This window comes from Barbus barbus (assembly GCF_936440315.1).
Source record: "Barbus barbus genome assembly, chromosome: 33".
Taxonomy (NCBI): Eukaryota; Metazoa; Chordata; class Actinopteri; order Cypriniformes; family Cyprinidae; genus Barbus; species Barbus barbus.
In genome coordinates, this window is record NC_136761.1 from 24,265,527 (window position 1) to 24,285,452 (window position 19,926).

Consider the following 19,926-nt stretch of genomic DNA (forward strand, 5'->3'; position numbering starts at 1 on the left):
CTTTTCAAGGAAATGTATCTTGTTTGAAAGATAAGTAAAAAAATGTTTCCTGGAAAACATAAAAAAAAAAAAAAATCCAAGTTACAAAGTTACATATTAAAAATGATTAAAGATGACAATTTTCATTCAAGAATATTTTTATTAGTAATGTTCATGAAGTGCCACATTTCTGCTAAAGGATACAGTTCCTGGCAGGTGAACAGGTGTTTTGTGTATTTTAGGACAGGAACGCTGCATTGACCAATCAGCATTCAGGACAGGCACCATATGTTTTAATACTGACTGTGCAGGAAAAACAAAAACAAAAAAACGGTTGGTCAGTAGATAACGAACAAAAAGACATCACTCACTTTAGACCTTACTGACCTATCACATGCCATTCACGCTTTGAAATGCAAATAATTTGGACATTTTAGTCTGAGAAGAGTGGACTATTTTAAACATAAATGTCTAGATATGGAAGTGATCATGTGTAGTTGACAGCTGACCTGTATTGTGTGTTTGGATTGATCATTGCAAGATTGCAGTTTAACCCAAACATGTTTTCATCTCTGTAAGCTGTGACAAGACAGTTCCACAGTTTTATTTGATTTCTTTTTCCTATCTAGGCAGTGATAATGACAATAAATCCATAATAACAAGCAAAGGCCTGTTTTCCAAGCAGAACCCAGCATGTTAGCCTGGATAACAGTCACTGTTGTCTTTTCATGTATAGAATCAAAGTATCAAAGTAAAGCTTTAGTGTACACATTAGGTAACATTCAAAGAGAGCATTTGCATTATACATTCTCCAGCCTCAGGCACCCACATGCTGCATATGTAACCCGTCAGTGTCACATTATTCACCCCAGGTTCAGTGTAACAGTACAGCGGGGAAGGATTGGGACTACTGAGACTGGGAAAAAAGCCCAGGACCTTTTCCGGCCTAACGCCACCCACAGTGAAAATTTGTGTGCACATATGGCAAACCATTGCTTGCAGCATTATATATAGGCAGCACAATAGCGCATTTAAATTGCAGAAAAATATAAATATAAAATGATTATATATAGTGGAAAATTTGTATGCATACAGTATATACATTATATATTTTCCACCATATCTACACACATAATACAATTTATACGTAGTCTGTGTGAAAACCATTTCTTGATGCATTATCTAATCTATACACTTATACATCTATAGCTATCTATCCATCAATCTGATCAATCGATCAACCAATCCATCCCTTTCTCTCTCTCTCTCTATAAACCTAGATAAATTCTTTAAAAAACATAAAAAATCTTACTGTTCAAAAACTTTTGACTGGTAGTGTATATAATGTAATTTATTCCTGTGATGCCATGCTGAATTTTTCCGCATCATTACTCCAGTCTTCAGTGTCCTTCAGAATCATTCTAATATGCTCATTTGCTGATTTGATTTTTGCCAATTAATATTTGGTGAAACCTGCGATACTTTTTCACTATTCCTGAATAGAAAGTTTAAAAGAACAGCATTTATTTGAAATAGAAAATTTCTAGAAATCATCATTTTTGATTGATGTCTGGAGGATAATGTGCCACTTATGGCTATGGTAATGATGCTGAAAATTTTAAGTTGGAATAATATTGTCCACACATTATATTGTGGTTTTGATATCACTGTCAGTGTATCTGTTTTTGCAGTAGGGCGAACGGTCCAGTGTTCTCTGATGACAGATTGCACTCACCAAGCCTATACAAGAAACTCTTCATGTTTGTCTTTAAAGGAATCTCTCGTATGACGCACTTGATGTTTTTTGTTCTCAGATTGTGTTACAAAACCTAAACACTTGAACTCAGAGAGCTTATTCAGCATATAATGGAATCATTTCATATCCCACAGTATGTTATTCTCTGCACTTCACTGCTCCTGCCAGCAGAGGGCCAATCAACCCATATGACCCCATACTGGTAAAGTCCTTAAATGTCCCAACATGTCTCAACCGCTTTACACACTCAACAAAGCAATCATAATTCACCTATTCTCTGCTAAATTAAATTTCCTGAATTCCTATTAAGGGGCTTTCGATAAGTCTTATTACAGCATAAATTACATTTCAAGAGACGATCCAGAAAGGCATTTAACACGTTATTAAATAATCACAATACACTGAATTTAGGAGCTCTGCACTATACAATGCAATAATTAAACATCATATCATATAGTATTATCAGACTGTCAAATGTCAAAGCTGGCTCAGACATTGCACTGGTCCTAACAGTAATAACATTTGCTTTATAATCAGTCTTTGATTGAATTTCAGTGGAAAGTTCAGCTAAAGAGGCAACAAAATCATTTCAAACATGCTCAGTGGAACACTGGAAGGTGTTCAGAGAATTTATTGACCACTGAATGATTTTTAAAGCATACTGTGTTGAGTTAACGTTATGTCAGCATTTTTAGTTTATCTCATGTTATGCAATATGATAGGAATCCTATTGATGCAAAATTCTAAATCTGATTCACATGAATCTCTCCCTGAAATAGGAATTTAATAAAACAGATAGGATAACTGACCTTTAACCTTTAACAAATTATGCCAGAGAATAACAGGCTAATAAACAATTTTCATGGGACATTAAACACTACTCAAGCCAAAATTTCTCTCTTTAAAAGGCAAGGAATGGAAAAAAACTGCAAACACGTCTGATAGAAAGATTTTAGCAATGAATCATTGGACACGGAACACTGCACACAAGCAGTATTTGTCCCAGCAGCATGCAAAGACTACGAGTCGAGTCAGAATTTAATAGCCTTAGGAAAGCGAGACCAAACCAGCAAGGAAAAAACTACATTTGTGTTTGATTCAGTGATATAAACAGGGGAAGTACTATGTGTTTGCTCTCTCTCAGGGTTCCGCCCCTGGCAGTACTGAAGTGCACATGTTAAAGAGCATGCTTTTACTCCCTTCCTAACTTCGCTCCTCCCTCATTGTGATGTTGAGGGGAAGTAGGCGGATCTTTTTTGTGAACTGATCTGCATGCTTTGCCAATCAGATGTATTGCTCCTCCCTCTCCTCCATCCCTCCACCTCCTCTCTCGCTGTCTGCACTGCATGCACGCACAGGGGCAGGGAAAAGTGCGGGGCAGGGGACAGCGAGAAGAAAAAAATCTACAAAAAACAGAAGCAGCTTCTGGGTTTTCTTTCAAACGCATTCCCGCTGCATCATTACCAGAGAACAGGCACCCCCCGGCTCATAAAAACCTGCGTCGCGTGTGTGCGCACACACAGTCGAGGAGAACCAACTCACAGACGCTTATTCTCCTGTAGCACCTGGCACACTTGGTGGACTTGAGTAGGAGGGAGGTGTGCTTGAAGATCACCTGGGAGCAGGTGGAGGGGAACCTGTCACGGCTACTGTCTGACTCCCACGTGGGGGAACTTGACCTGATGTCAAACGAGGAGTGCCGTTCGCCCATCGGCCTGGACTGCTGCAGCTGCTGTCTGGATCTGGCCAATGGCTGCGAGCCTGAGCCGGGCCGAGCTGGTCACACCAGCCTGGGAAGCCCTACGTCCGCCAACCACTTCAGACAGCTCCGAGACCAGCTTCACTTTCAGAACCTAAACACAGATAAGCTCAACAACATCATGAGACAGGACTCGTTGGAATCGGTGGTCCGGGACCCCTGTTACTTGCTCAACGAGGGCATCTGCAACAGCAACATTGACCAGACCATGCTGTCCATACTGCTGTTCTTCCACAGGTATGTGAAACTACTCGTGCATTCACACACCTGCTCCGGCACACTCGTCTAGTTCAGCTCATAAAAACTCTAAAAGTCTCTGCCAGAGCCGTGATTGCCAGGATGTTGGGATGTTTGAGTCTTATGACAACAACATGCTGTGGTTTCACTTATGTAATTCTGGCCACCTCCTGGCTGACTGGTTATGGATGACTTTAAGTGGTAACTAGGGCTGCCACTAATGACTATTTTCATTTCGATTAATCTATCGACTAATTTTTCGATTAATCGATTAATCTAAACGATTAATTTCCTACACAAAAAAAATCTACAATTTTACTTAAGAATATTTTATTAAACCAAATAAAATCCAAATTTCTATGAAATCCTTTTTTAAAGCAAAAGTAAAGTGCAACATAGAGTACAAGAAGCAAGTGTCCATCTCATAGTCACCGAAATCAAAGTTCAGTATTATAGTGTGAGAATGACAACATATCCATGTGTTCTAGTCTACTAATAATACAATTATAATCAAAAAAACAATTTTTAAAAGAGTATTTACCAGAAATTATTTAGGTGAAAAATGTTTTTTATATATATATAAAATCAATTAATTGGAGATGTTTTTATTATTCAAATTTAATGGAACCATTCAAATTGAATCCAGAAAATAATGGAAAACAGAATTTGGTACAGATAAAACTGTAAAACTCAATTAATTAGACTTTTTGATTAATACAATTTAAAAAACTGAATTTGGAAATAAAACGGATTGCATAGGGCCCTATAATTATATATATATTTTTTTTTGTGGTAATACACATAGATTTAAGTGAACAATAGCTTTTAAAATGACTTAAAATACATATATAATAGAAATTATGCAATAATAATTAGTTCAAATAAAGTATCAAAAGCAAGAAATTATATGGTTTTATTGAACAAAACTGTTAAAATACAATGCATTATAAACAATAGAGCTAATGTAGATGACGCATTACAACAAAGACCTGCAGGAGGCGCTGACGACCTGATGATTGTTTTTACACATTACTGTTTAATATTGACCAAGCACCATTGAATCAAACGTACACTTAATCTTTAATATTTGGCCATTTCTTTAGGACAGAAATGCTATAGCCACTGTAATTACATGAATATGTGGACATCAAAACGTGTAACTCAGAGTGAGGGTTTGAGCTTTTATTTTGAAATCGCGATGTATTCTCCTGTTTGAGTAGATTTATAAATGATTTACCTTACAAATCTGATGCAATGGCGCGCGTTGCATTCCCAGATGAACGTTATAATAAACCCAAACTCACAACAACATGCAGAGATGAGTTTGTAAATGATAACAGTTTCTGTGGAGCTACTGTGAACGCACGTGCTTAACTACACGCATGCAAATAAAGCGCATATACTGTGTTAGAACTACATCGCATATAATTATTTAATTAAATCATAGCGTTTGTGAATTCACAATTATGATTTTTTAAATGGGTTTAATATATCACGCAGCCTTGGAAAATAGTCTAACAATGTGTTTTATGGATTCTCATCCGTGAAATGCGCCACTTCGGGTATGTTGCCGGTTAGTCAACGCGAGCAAAATGAAGTCGACGATTATTGACTAGTCGACTAAAATCGACGAATCGCCACACTAGAGTGGTAACACTACCATTTAGTTTGAACCAAGCTCATTTTAATGGGTTTGGGTAGTAATTCATCATTTATTAATTGCCAACCACCAGCCAACACCAATACGTGTTACACAAACACTGAACACTACTAGTTATTTACATTCCTTGATGCTTAACATGAAGGACCACGTTATTTAAGAACAGGGTGGCTTGCAGTCTCAGTAGGGTTCCGGGAATGTGAAGAACATGACTTTGCGCAAACTTAAGAGGATCTTGAGTCAGTCCAGTTCTCACTTCTTAAATACTCCCCATTCATTGCAACTCATCAGGTTCATGCAATGGTTTAGTGCAAATATTCTTTTTTTTTTTTGCAATGAAAGTGCATGTGGATTTTTCTCCCCAACCAGTCCGATTGGCAAAACACCCATTCATTTACAAACTATGGGCAATTTACATACCATTCTGGCATAGTCTATCTCCCCATAGCTGAAGTATGCAGAAAAACAAATTCCTTTCCAGGTAATATGCATGTTTATAAAATTTAATGGTCACAGGAGTTTCCAAAACAACTGTGGATGCACTGATATCTCATAAACCTTTAACACTCGCTTCAGTCTCAGTGTGTATGCATAATATTGAATTGTGGAACAAGCTGATGTGATGTAACAGTGTCAAAAATGGATTGCAAGCTATCCACAGCAGCAGGTATTTGGCAAAAGCGTCTAATCAGGATCAAGCTCACAGCGCATTTTTCCATGAAACCATGCTCTCCAAACTGAAAATAAACATATATGGACATCAGGATAGTTCGCTAAATTCCGATAGTGTTTGAAATGTTTAGTCTGCGGAAGAAGTAGAGATGAGGCCTAGTGGAAAAATAGCCAGGTATTATAAAAAAAATAAATAAAACTGAACTATTTTTAATTGACATTTGCAGCCAGATGATAAGAATGTATTCCATGTGTTGTTATTGTAACACCTTTGGATTTGACTTTGGAAATACTCACTGTCAGCGTATAGCTAGTCTGTCATACTGTCTTTGATGGTAATAGCTGATTATTTTGCCATTTTTTTCTGCACATCTGCTCAAATTTCTATCTTAAGTTTTGACAGCAGAATAAAATTGTCTAATAACCATCTAGATATCAACAGTCAGAAAATCAATCTTTCTTGGGATTATACAATTCATATTTGAAACAGCTATTGTAAATGAAAAGATTGCAAACCGAATGACTAATGAAAGCCATAGCAACTCTTGTAGTAAAAAAAAAAAATCTCATAATATTTAATTTAAAAGAACAAATTCGCATATGAAAAATAGGGCTGTCAATTTACCTTTTTTTGTAATAAATTTAATGACATGGTATGCAGATAATGATATGATTTGATATGAATTAATCACAATAATTAAAAAAATGCATAAAATAAATAAATAAACCAACAAACCCTAATAAATATTTAAAACAAGAACCTTTCAAGTTCTAAATATGATGCAATAAATATTAATATTATGCAGTATAAATGTATTCTATTGTGGAATCTTATTTATGGCTGTTCTGATTCTTAAAATGCGATAAAGTTGCTCAGCATCTAATCTGTCTAGTCTGTTTTACGACAAAACAATATACCTCATAACCTTACTGGGACACCTCTGAAACAAGATTCCTAGTGTGCCAGTTAATGTTTAATCTTCTTTATCGGGGTGTCCTCAGTTTTATGGGTGGCAGTGAAAGGTTACAGTCTACATAATTAGCTTTTCTTTATGAGCCTGGTGTCGGGATGCAAACAGGAGCAGTCTGCATGGGACCTCTAGCCCAAAGACACTTCACAGTCTTAGTTACTAAATACACAGAGTTCAACAGCCCTCTGTTCTAATATCATCAAATAGCCATTGTTAGTCTGTACACCGACCCATTCTTGTATTCTATGACAGGAAAGGCAGTTCTTTTTCGTGTTGGACTGTTCTATGCCATTGGATACTTTCCCTGTGATCCATGATTTCAAAAATTAGCACTCTAGTGTCTTATGATGATGATTCCTTTCTCTCATCCTTTACTAGGTATAATATTTCATATTTCACACCTCTTGCAGACTAAATATTGACTTGTTTGTGTTTCACACAAAGGTCCTTGATGCCTTAAGAAAGGAACATGGTGTTATTGATGGAACAAAGATAAGAAAGGTGTGTCTGTTTAATAGTATGCAGGATACAAAGTAACAGAGGTCTTGCCAACAATAAGTCCTGTCCACTAAACCCTCAGATATATTGCTTAAATGCCAGTCTATTTACTTCATATGAAGAAATGCAATCCATCTCCAGGCATGCAGAGACATGGATCCAGACATGCCAAGCTGAACAGCTCATGATCTACACTATAGTGTCTGGAAGCCAGTGCTTTTGGGAATTATCCATGGGGATTTAAATAAAAGGAGTGTTTCTGGTGCCTGGTGAATGGAAATAGGTGATTGCATAACACATTAAAAGTGCACTATATATTGTGATTAATGAATAATATATATGTATATATATATTAATAAGCACATAATTAGTAGTGCTTTTAAGAAATGTGATTAAAAATGTCATGTAATTTAATGCATTTTAAATAAAATTTTTAATTTACTCATTTTAATTGAATGCTATACTCCAAATATAAAATTTACTCCAAATTTATATATATATATATAAAAAAAATACTTATTGCATTAGTTTAAAAAAATAGTATTCTGACAGCTCTAATCTTTAACACCAACAAACTAATATGTAAATATCCTCGGTGAGCTCTAAATATAGTCCAATAAATATACATTTTTATACCATGTATATTTATTCTTCAGTGTAATTTTTTATGACTCTTCTGATTCTTAAAATGTGATAAAGTTGTTGCTTAGAATCTGATATCCCTAACACTAACTGGTTTTATGACGGTTTCGGACAACAAACCTCAGAACTGACATATAATGTCCACATTCACTACACCACAAAATATCTGTTTCAAAAAAATGTTAAGCTCATATTGATGTAAGAAATATGAGACAGAGAAACAAAACACGAAAAATAAGAAAATAAAAGAGTGTTGTGTCACTAAGCCAGGAACATAAACAAAATTTTAAAGAGAATTGAGAATAAGGCCGTTCACCTGCACAAAAAAAGGTAGTATGACTCATAAATACACATAAAGACTCTTAGGAGCAACGTTCTACTTAAATCACACCCCGAATGCTGAGTATGCAAAACCTTGCAAAAGGTCGTCTACGCCCTCATAAACATCATGAAAAGACAACATTTTGCCACCCTTCAAGGACGATGTCCATGTGAGATAACATCTGAACCCTCAGCCTTGTCCAGACTGACCCCGATATCTCTGACCAAACAGATTAACAAACAAAATTCAGAACTGCTCGTTCTCAAGCCTCCGTCCCAAGTGAGAATTTTTGGCTGCTCCTTAAAATTCTTTTAACAAGAATGCTGAATATGTGCTACAGAGATAGATAGATAGATAGATAGATAGATAGATAGATAGATAGATAGATAGATAGATAGATAAATAGATAGATAGATAAATAGATATAGAGTTTGTCTGCACAATATTTCTGCAGCCAGCATGTAAAAGGGAGCCACTACTAATAAAAAGCATCCAGCACATCACATGAGGAAAGAGAGATAATGCTCTCCACATGAGAGCTCTAGCTTTTTGTTCTTTCTCAAGACGGTGAAGACGTGTTGAAGCAAAGACTTGAGCAATCCCTATCTATATATGTAAGTAGCACTAATATACCAAAAATACTAACAATGAACCTCTGTATACTGCCAAGTCTATAGCAGAGGACAAAAACATATCAAAAGATGCAACTATTTTGTGAGAGGTCCTCCTAAAGCCTGCAGGATATTTCCTGGAAGGCAACACGCAGCAGACTGTTACATAAAAATCCCAGGGTCATCAGGGTTTCTGTGGTTTCGGCTGAGTGGTCTTCCTCTCAAAGTTGTTTTGAGAATGGCAGCCTGATCCTGCACTATAAGTGTGAAGAAATCAAGGCTTTGAAAAACCCCAGGCCTGGAACCTCTGAGCATTATTCCCATCCATCCCTGGCTCTCTGTGGCCTCACAGGCCTATTTATTTGACATGGTCATCACTATAAAGAAGATCAGCTATACATACATTACACTGCAATCTGAAGACATGCTTACCACTCCCAGCTGTGTCAACAGAAGCAGGAACGCTTCAATAAGACTTCTGTTTCAAATGAACAGCAAAAATCTAAATGCTGATTGGATCAGATTTTGAACAATCAGCGACGATGTGGAAACTTAACCACAGACTGCAGCAGCACCGGGGGTTTCATTTTTTATGGTTTATCACTCGACTTGTGTGTTCGCAATAACATACTTTTACTATTTTTAATGCTTTATAGTATATTCTTCTGAAATATATCACAGAAGTAGCAAGAGTTTTATGAGAGTATACTATTTCAAAGTCAGCCACTGTTTGAAACACCATTTTACATGAAAAACTGGCAATGTGACTTCACCTTGGATAAGAGCATATGTAACATAATATGAGTACAGAGCTACTGTATAAAACTGCAAATGAACTGCATGGGATGTCTTCTCCCAAAAAGCCGCCTTCTCTTGGACATCTACTAAATTACACAAAATAGATGCAATTATCACTCACTAATTAATGAAATAAAATGAAATAAATATTATATATATGTACACACCCACCCACCCACCAACCACACACACACACACACACACACACACACACACACACCAACCTGTGTGTAGTTCACCATCATGTGCTCTATGTTTGTGATGATGCTAGATGAGTGTAAATGCACAAGACTAATGCTGTGGAGTTTGCTATGGAAGCCTGTTTCCACCACTGAAAAAAAAGGTTATTGCGACTTTTTATCACACAATTCTGACATAAACTATGAGATATAAACTCGGATTTGTGTGTTATAAAGTCAGAATTGCGAGATATAAACTCACAATTCTGAGAAAAAATTCAGAATTGCGAGTTTGTATCACGCAATTATGAGAAGAAAGTCAGAATTGTGAGACAAAGTCGCAATTACCCTTTTTACTTTTTATTAAGTGGCGGAAACGGGCTTCCATAGTTTGCTGTCTTTATGTCTCGCAACTGGGAGTTTATATCATGCAATTCTGACTTTATTTCTCAGAATCTCCAGTTTATATCTCACAATTATGACTTTTTAACTCACAATTGCGAGTTTATATCATGCAATTCTGAGAAAAAAAAGTCAGAATTGTGAGATAAAAAGTCACAATTACCCTTTTTACTTTTTATTCAGTGGCGGAAACGGGCTTCCATAGTTTGCTGCAAAAATTCATGCTCTGAAAAATAATGCTTCATAATCGGATTCATAACACAGCAAATGTGCACAATGTGAAAACCACCAGTTTGCGCATTAGCCATTAGCTATGTTTTCTTTTCAGTGAATCTTTCTGCATAAATGAATAAGTCAGTAGGTGGCAACAAGTGATAGGAGTCATTGACTTATTCAATAAACTGATTCATTTAAAAACGTTTGCTGAATTCGTGACATAAGCCCCTTTCACACAGCGTGTTGATTCCGGAAAATTGCTTTCTGTGTGAACGCAAATACGTCCCGGGATTGATTCTGGGAATGATCCCGGTTTGGGGACTTAGTAACATTACCGGTATAAGTCCCGGAATGAGCACTGTGCGAACAAAAAGCAGAACCAATGCCGTAAGCTGATGACGCACGTTATCATCTGACTCTTTTACCAGGTGTTTTAAAGGCAGATCCGTGTTCCAGATGAAAAAATATGTGCAAACTGTAACGAAGCAGCGATCAGGGAGCTCTTCACTACCCGCGCTGAAGCGGAGATCGTTCGCCAGTTTAGTGGAATGGTGACATCACATCGGGAGTCTTTAAAAGTTGTGTGTGAACACACACACAGATTCCCGGAAAATCATTGGCAGTGTGAATGAGTCAAAATCAAACGATTCCGGAAAACAAATCACGGCTCACATTATCCGTGTATTTTCCGGAATTGCTGTGTGGAAGAGACTATAGAAATAATTCTAAGCAAGTGAAGAGAAAATAGTAAATCGTATGTGGTTCCAACAATTAATTTATTGAGGAATGATGCATCATTCACTTAACCGATTAATACATTCTGAAACTAAATTGATTCCCTTTATGATTGAATCATTCACTCACTCAACCAATTTGTTAAAAAACACTGATTGATTCAGGAACGTCTCTATCTGTATTTCATTTTGTTGGCTGCATTTTAGAAAAGCAGCCATTATAAAATTGATTGTTGCCATTTTGAGGCATAAATTATTGTAATTTCCTTTCTGCTTTATAATATAATGGTTATTTTTTCTGAAATGAGACAGTCCCAATGATGTATCAATAAAAAATGCAACATTTGGTGGATTCGGCCTTTGAAATGAGACACAACATGTGTGTCTGACGCTCAACGGCTTGTTAGTGGAGCAAAAGTAAATGAAGTAACTGGCAGTAGTAGCTAAAACTATGAGTTATTCAATAATAACTTTGTGTCTATTAAACTGTTGTAGAAAAGCAAAAGCAATCTAAAAATACAGAGTAAGTATGCACATCCAAAGCCCAAATAGAAATAAATAAAAACGATGCCTGGTAAAGACCTGACTGGTTGAAAAATGATACACTGCTTTATGAATAAACATTCTGGAACTTATAGTCTGCAGTCATATCGTTTTTTCAATAGAAGCAATCAAAATTGAGTCATTGGTCTGAATAGCTTCACGGTTCTTGTGTGATATTGTTTATGGCTCTTGCCCTATTTCAAAAGAACCAATGCTGCTTTAAATTTAGACCGGCTTACTAAAGAGAATAGCGAATAGCAGTACACGCATTCCACCCGTCTTAGATCATATGCCATCAATTTTCCCTATCATACACATAAAACCTAATGAATTGATAATGTCTCCGCTAATTATTTGAGTGAGAAGCGGCCTTTTGATGTAACACATGCGACGCATTCAGTCGTGCAGCTGGTCTGAAAATTGAACATCCATTGAGCTCGTGCTGTGAGAGCAAGTCATTTGCATCGATGATTCTGATTATGAGTTCACACGCGCTTCTCCGTGTAGCGAGCGCTACACTCAACACAAGCTGTTTGTAATATATGACTTGCAGACAGTAGATGGGGTGTTGTAATAAAATGCAACAGGTGGATCAAGTTTCACAGTGGCTTAACAGGTCAGTTCTTCATGGCAGAGGCTTGTTCAGTAATTTACTTGTCATAGTCAGATAAACATGCACAGAGGTGTATAATATCCACTTAATTGGCTGACTGAATAGCAGCATTGTTGTGACTGGGCCGGTGGAGAGTTGACAGTGAGCCAGAGGCTGGGGGCCAGCCCAGGCTTTGTTGTCTGGTATAAGGTGCTCCTGTTCCCAGACGCAGGGTTCAGGGTAGTGACAGGCACTGTCTGCAAGCCCACCCAGCACTGGCATTCACTGATCCAGAGCAGCCATGCTATAGCCAAAACACAAACATACTTATTGAGGGCACTGGAGTGCCTCGGAGTCCATGACCTGGGACAACGGACTAAATGTTAAGACAGGCTAATAAAGAGACATTGTGCTGTTATGTAATCTAACAGTGACAGAATAATGTCACTGACAATCATGTGATGTCATTTTAAAATGGAAACAAAGCTGGGGTTCATTCAGCAATGAAAAAGTAGTCTTATAAACGTTGTCTAAAAAAGCTTACTCCAATAGTAATTGGTGGCATTTGTTAATGACAGGTGAAAATAAGCAATGCATATTTTATATGCACCACCAAACAGACTTCATTTCTTCAGTCAATCACAAAAGAAGAGATTTTGAAGAATGTGCTTGTCGCTCTTTTCAGTTGAATAAGAATGAAGGCTTTCAAGCTTTAAAACGGATGCAAGAGTACAGAAAAGTATCATAAAAGTGGCGCATTTGACTCATATCCTGTATTCCAAGCCTTCTGAGGCTATATAAGAAAACTTATTTTATTATTATTTTGTCTTCCTCTCCAGTGAGCTGATAACTGGGAACTCACTCAAAAGAATAATTCATGCACAAATCATACACAGTTATTTCTCTCACAAGTACCAAGGAGTACAGTAAGATGGATTTTTCAGTGAATAATGACTTTAATTTAATTAAATGTAAAAAGCTGGATCATAAGACTGGAGTAATGATGCTAAAATTCAGAATACATTTTAAAACATTAATATTATGGAAGTCCCAAGAGGTCTTGGATTATTATGTTTTTTTCTTCCTTGTTTTCTCGCAATCATGACTTTTTTTTCTAATTTCTATTGTTATGCAAAATCACCAGAAAATTAAGTCATGATCACAAGAAAACGAGAGAAAAAATGTATTGCTGGATGGTCTTTTAGGACTTCTGTATAAAATAGAAAACAAACATATATATATATATATATATATATATATATATATATATATATATATATATATATATATATATATATATATACACTATATTGCCAAAAGTATTGGGTCACCCCCTTCTAATGAACAGGTTTGACTACTTTAGTAATTTCCATGAGTACATATCTTAATGTTTAAGCATATAATGATATTCTAGGGAATTGTGTGCTTCTAATTTTATCGCAACAGTTTGGACAGGACCCTTTTCTAGTCTAACATGACAGTGCCTCTGTGTATAAGGCAAGGTTCAAAAAGACATGATTGATTGAGTCAGTGTGGAAGAACTTGACTGGTCTGCAGAAAGCCAAGTCCTGATCCCAGCTGAACTCCTCTGGTGTGACTTTATATGCAGACCTTGAGTCAAAAACTCATCACCAAACACCAATGATTTGTTTATATATATATATATATATATATATATATTGCTGTCAAATGATTAATTGCGATTAATCGCATAAAAAATAAACGTTTTTGTTTACATAATATGTGTGTACTGTGTATATTTATTATGTATATATAAACACACATGCATGTATAAATTGAAGAAAAATATACATTTAAAATATTTATATATAATATCAATTATATTAATATAAATATATACATGGAAATAATTTCAAAATATATACTGTATGTGTATGTATTTATATATACTTATATAACACACACACACACACACACACACACACATGTTGGTTTTTGTGGTTTATGGGGACTCTCCATAGGCGTAATGGTTTTTATACTGAACAAACTGTGTGTGCTATTGCCCTACACCAACCCTACACCTAAACTTAGCCCTCACAGGAGACTTTGTGCATTTTTACATTTTCAAAAAAACACTATTTAGTATGTTTTTTAAGCCTTTTGAATTACGGGGACATAGGCAGTGTCCTCATAAACCACCTTCATATTGTAAAACCACATAAACATACACACACACACACACACCCACACACACACACACACACACACACACACCCATGCTTATATCCTCAATGACATTCATACATACAGTTTTTTTTCTGTGTTTTTGTTCAAATAAATCAGTATATGTGAGACTTTGAATGGTAGTGTCAGTGTACCATCCTTTGTGTACCATGTTTGGGATGACACAAAAGTAAGTAAATGATGACATAACTGTCATGTTTGGGTGAACTGTCCCTTAAAACCAGTGTTCAAGGTGTCTGTTGGTTGGTAACCATGTTGTTGATTGTGGCAGGCCTTCAACAAAAACCTATGTCCACAGTATTAGCTGAGAGGTCAGATAATTTGCTTGTGAAATAAAACTGCCCTGGTAGCTTGTGAAACAGCCTCATGGGTTCATGGTTTGTTGACTTGATAAAACACTCTTTTGGATGGCTTCAGCTGTGTTTACCTCAGGGCAAAAGAGAGGTCTGATCATGTTGAAGTGGCTGCCAAGGCAGACGTAATAGAGTTCAGATCGCAGACATTCAGGACTGTATCCTTAATTTCCCCTAAGGCCTTTTTAAATGAATGCACTGTACAAAACAGTCAAAAGCGAAAGGACAGTTATTCTATTGTACAACTTAGTACTGCATGTGAAAAAATGACATTCATTGGCTGAAAATCAATGATCGCACAAACTCTGAAAAGATCTGTGGCCAGAGTTCGGTTTCATCCAAGGCATTTGTTTTCACGACCTCAAAAGTCTCTGCTGGTAACTGTCTTGGAGTGGAATAACTTTCACCACTTCCAGCGCTTTCAACCCTTGTACAATGTCCTGAAAGAACAAACAAGCCCCAGTCCTTTTGCCTTTATTTTAAAGATACATTCAATATTTTCTCATTTATGAACAAATGAACAAATAGCACTTTTGAAAAGTATGCTTAAAATCATATATCAACAGTAATATTTGTAGTCCAACAAAATATATTTTTATTCTACATGGAGCAGGTTGGCTCATAGATCACATGACCTATTATATTATATTATATTATATTATATTATATTATATTACATTATATTAAATATACTGTACATTTAAGAACAATGATTTATTGATTTCCCAGTGATTTTGTTTTGCCTTCCTTGTTTATGAGAGTGGAATGATGTGGAAAGCATCAGCGGTTGTTGTTTATATGATGATACAGTGGTGAGTCCTGCGAAAAGTGCTTGGCCTTTATTGTCTTATCTGCTCACACCCTGCCAATGACGCCCATTGAGATAATGACAGAATCTGTCAACAGTGGTCTGCCCTCTGCAGCATTTGCCCTTGTTATATCAGCACCTGGGAGCCCACGTGGGCCGAGCCGAATCTGTGCATGACTTAGGCCTTTCTCACACCACACACAAAGCAGCGTGTAATTATTTAAGCACCCATATTAACAGATTATAGTATTCACACTGCCCGCCCTAGCAGAGCTGTGCTGTATACTGTATCAGGAACATAGCAAAAGGTGCAAGTAGAGTTTCGCTGCTGAGTACACACCATTGTTTCCACACATGAACTCAGCAGAAAAAATGTTGAAATGCACTATAAACCTATTCCTCAACATTATCTTTTGCAATATGGAATTTATGACGGAACACAAAATAACAGGGTAATTTACTCACTCATTGTAAGAATAAAAGAAGTTTCTGTATAGAACTGCAGTTCAGTTGAATGCACAAGGTGAGCATGCTGTTGTCACTTGTCATGCTTTTGCTTTGATTTCACACTGCTTGAGTGTGTGGTTTAAAGAGGATTTAGCCTTTGCATTATACCTAGCCATATACTGTATAAAGCAATTTTATATCACACTGGAGTGAAATCACGCTGTAGATTTATTATGCATTAAACATCAAATTTAAATTTATTTTACGTTTTTTTTTCCCCATAATAAAAAGTAGTGGTAGTAAAATAAATATTTATTATTAATAATTATAACATTATTCTTATGAATTATTATTTTTCTTATTTTATGCAATAACAACAACAATAATAATAGTAAAATTATTAAAAAATAATAGTAAACATTTATTATTTATTTTATTTGTATTTTAATAATAATAATACTATTTTTATTTGTGTTTTAAACAACAACAACAACAATAATAATATAACCCCCCCCACACACACACACACAAATAGTCATGAATGTACATAAATTCTAAAACTAAGGATCTATACTTCAACTGTCACTTTTTGTCAATTTAATTTAACGTAGTCTAATTGATTCAGTCTTTTTAAATACTATTTTTGTCTTAAATATAACTTCTTTTTTCTTTATCTGTTACCAATCACATTTTTAGATTACGTGACAAAACACTTTTTTCAACTATTTCACTATGTATGACCAAGAACACTGTGCTGGCAGAGCAGGCCTCTACGGAAACCTCTGTGTTTTTCCATTATGCTAGTCTGTAAGATTAACTCTGACACGCCATGGGTCATCATGGTTTTGTCTTGACTGGTCTGGAACATGGTGTCCTCCGAAACACCTATAGAGTGAATGAATCAGCCTGCTATCACATCATGCTCGGCTGCAGCCCTGCGTAAAGCTTCTGCACAGGGTTGTTGCGCTGCGTATCATCCAAGCAGGATATACTTATGGACTTTGTCCAGGCTTCACCAGTCACATGCTACAAACCAGCGACGAGTCATCTCTGCTCTGGCGTGTTGGGCATGCATGTGCACAGCAGGTTGCAGTAAAATATGTGTGCATGTGGCTTCGCAGTGAACAATTTCCAGTCCGAAACAGCCCTTTCACAGTAAACAACTCTCCGTTTTGGTTTCTTAGATTTGGACGGCTAATTAAAGGATCTTGGTTTTTCAAAACACTAGTCTCATGCAACAACACTATAAGACTATATTTTAGGCAGTAAAAGCTGAGATTGTTTTGTGGCACATAGATTTGCCAAATTTGAATAAAGTTGCCAAAGTATTATGTTGGGAACTTTGAGTCAACATACAAAGCTTGTCAAATGCATATTATGCAAGGTGTTCAAAAATAAATAGAACTGAGTTTATCTCGATGTACTGAATCAGGATTGTGGATATAGTACGGATGCCACCCACATTCATTTATGTTTGATACACAACATATAACCCCAAAGCATTTCTTTCCATAAGCATGTAATTCATTAAAAACTTCACGCTTGATGAAGGAAAGGCACTGTGTCTTCACATAAACACAGAGTGCTTACGTGAAGGGATGTTGACTAATTGTTAGATATTGCTAAATGTAAACAGATATTACTTATGAGCTTTATTTACGTAGGTTTAACGCTTGTTGCCGTCACTTCCCAAAGACTAAGAGCAAAAGAAAAAAAGAGAGTCAACAACACTGATTCATCACACTTGCTTTTTCATTTGAATCAACTTGTTTGCATTAATAATAACCCAAAGTACTGCTATTCTTAAGAAACCTTCCTCTCCTTTTATCGGAAATGTTTGGGCGTCCTGGAAAGCCCTTGTTAAGCTCTTTTGCCAAGTATCCTTCCGTAACATGCCCATGCCAGTAGACTGCTGTCTTTAATTCTTATCGACTCCAACAGTCACTGTGATAAATGATAACCAGGTTCAGTGTTGAGTTTCTTGTAAACCGGACGAGGTTGCGCAATTAAGCAAGAATAGGTGATTTTAATTATTCTTCACCTTTTTTTTTGTGTGCAGTCTGATCAGTAAAAAGGTTGCGTAAAAGAATAGTAATTTCGTGTAATGTGAGTCATATGCTATATTTCAAGTCTTAGTTTTGTGTAAGGAATAGACAGAACAAGGAAGACTTTATTCATTGAAAACATCCATGGCTCTTAGGTAATTTGAGTTTATTATAAAAGTGACAACTGTTTTTTTCAATGGATTGGTTATTTCACAATTTTTATTTTTATCACATTTATCAACGTTTTTTTTTTTGGTCATTTTGAAGCTTGGCAGTCCAATTCCTCATTTACCTTCATTATAAACATCAGATAAACATCAAATTTTTATTTTTGGGTGAACTATCCCTTTAAATGCACAAGAGTTGCAAAGATATTCTTCATCATTTATTTGACTGGTGATTTTAATCACATTTATCAACTATTTTATTTTAATTGAATTTTTATTTTATATTTTATTTTAGCTTTTTTCCCCTGTCATTTTGAAGCTTGGCAGCCCAATTCCTCATTTACCTTCATTAAATGTAGAAGAGCTGCAAAGATATTCCTAAAAAAAAAATCATAATTTATTTTACTTTTGGGTGAGCTACCCCTCAAAGTCAGAGAAGTTAAAACATGACCCTGAATGAAAAACCTGTGAACAAGACGCACATTGTAAGCCACTGTTTACAGTATCTGCCATGTTAAACATGCATGCCTAGTGTTAGCGTGTAGTTTGTTTCTGCACTTCTGCATCTTGTGTTGTGCTAATTACCAGTGTCATTTACCACGTTTGCAGTAGCATTCTTTCCACTGATATGTCATGGAATAGATCATCTGGATGGGTTGGTCATGCAAGCAAACGCAAATAGACAAATGAGTAAACAGAACAGTGAACTCTGGGACAGGCTAATGTAACTTACAAAGCTCTGCCAAAAAATCAAAGACACTGGGATCTGGAATGTGAAACATTCTGCTCTTAGCCTTGTCCAAAGGGGCAACTGGGTTCTTGTTGGACAAACTACAGAGCTGTGGTCCAAATTGCAATCTCCCAGGGCCTGCAATTCACGATGTGTCATTTTTTTAAGAACTGAGCAGCAAAGAACATTCTAGTCTTCATAGACTAGAACATACTTATCCAGAGACAGCACAGGAGGAGGAGATGGGGAATGGGGAAATCATAAAACTTCAATATGGCAGCAGCAGCAATGAAAATCCCGCCTACAGTATAACTCAAGAGCCAATCAACTTTTCAACAGACTTTTGTTTTTCTTCTCCAGAACATGCAGCTTGATTTTTTTATTTTATTTTGCATGATTTAAGGTCAAGAAGTAACAATTATGATAGCATTGGTTTCAATTTATATTGATTTGACTTATTGTAACGTATTACTTAGGAGACTGGGTATATAGAAGAAATATCGTCTCGTGACAGGCGCAGAGTGATCTTATGTGCCTTTGACTTGTGCAACATAATATGCTCTCTTGTTTGGTGATGTAAGTTCCTCACTGAAGAAATGC

The 19,926-nt window shown here is 36.2% G+C and overlaps 1 protein-coding gene across 1 annotated transcript in view; it reads left to right on the plus strand.

Annotated features, from left to right (window-relative positions):
• Positions 1-3,076: 3,076 nt before the first annotated feature.
• The window catches only part of LOC306853311 (TSC22 domain family protein 3-like), a 32,840-nt gene continuing 15,990 nt past the window's right edge, over positions 3,077-19,926 (plus strand). The window contains exon 1 of the mRNA XM_079390630.1: positions 3,077-3,731. Within this exon, the coding sequence (XP_079246756.1) occupies positions 3,418-3,731 (314 nt within the window). The 5' untranslated portion in view covers positions 3,077-3,417. The remainder of the gene's footprint in view (positions 3,732-19,926) is intronic.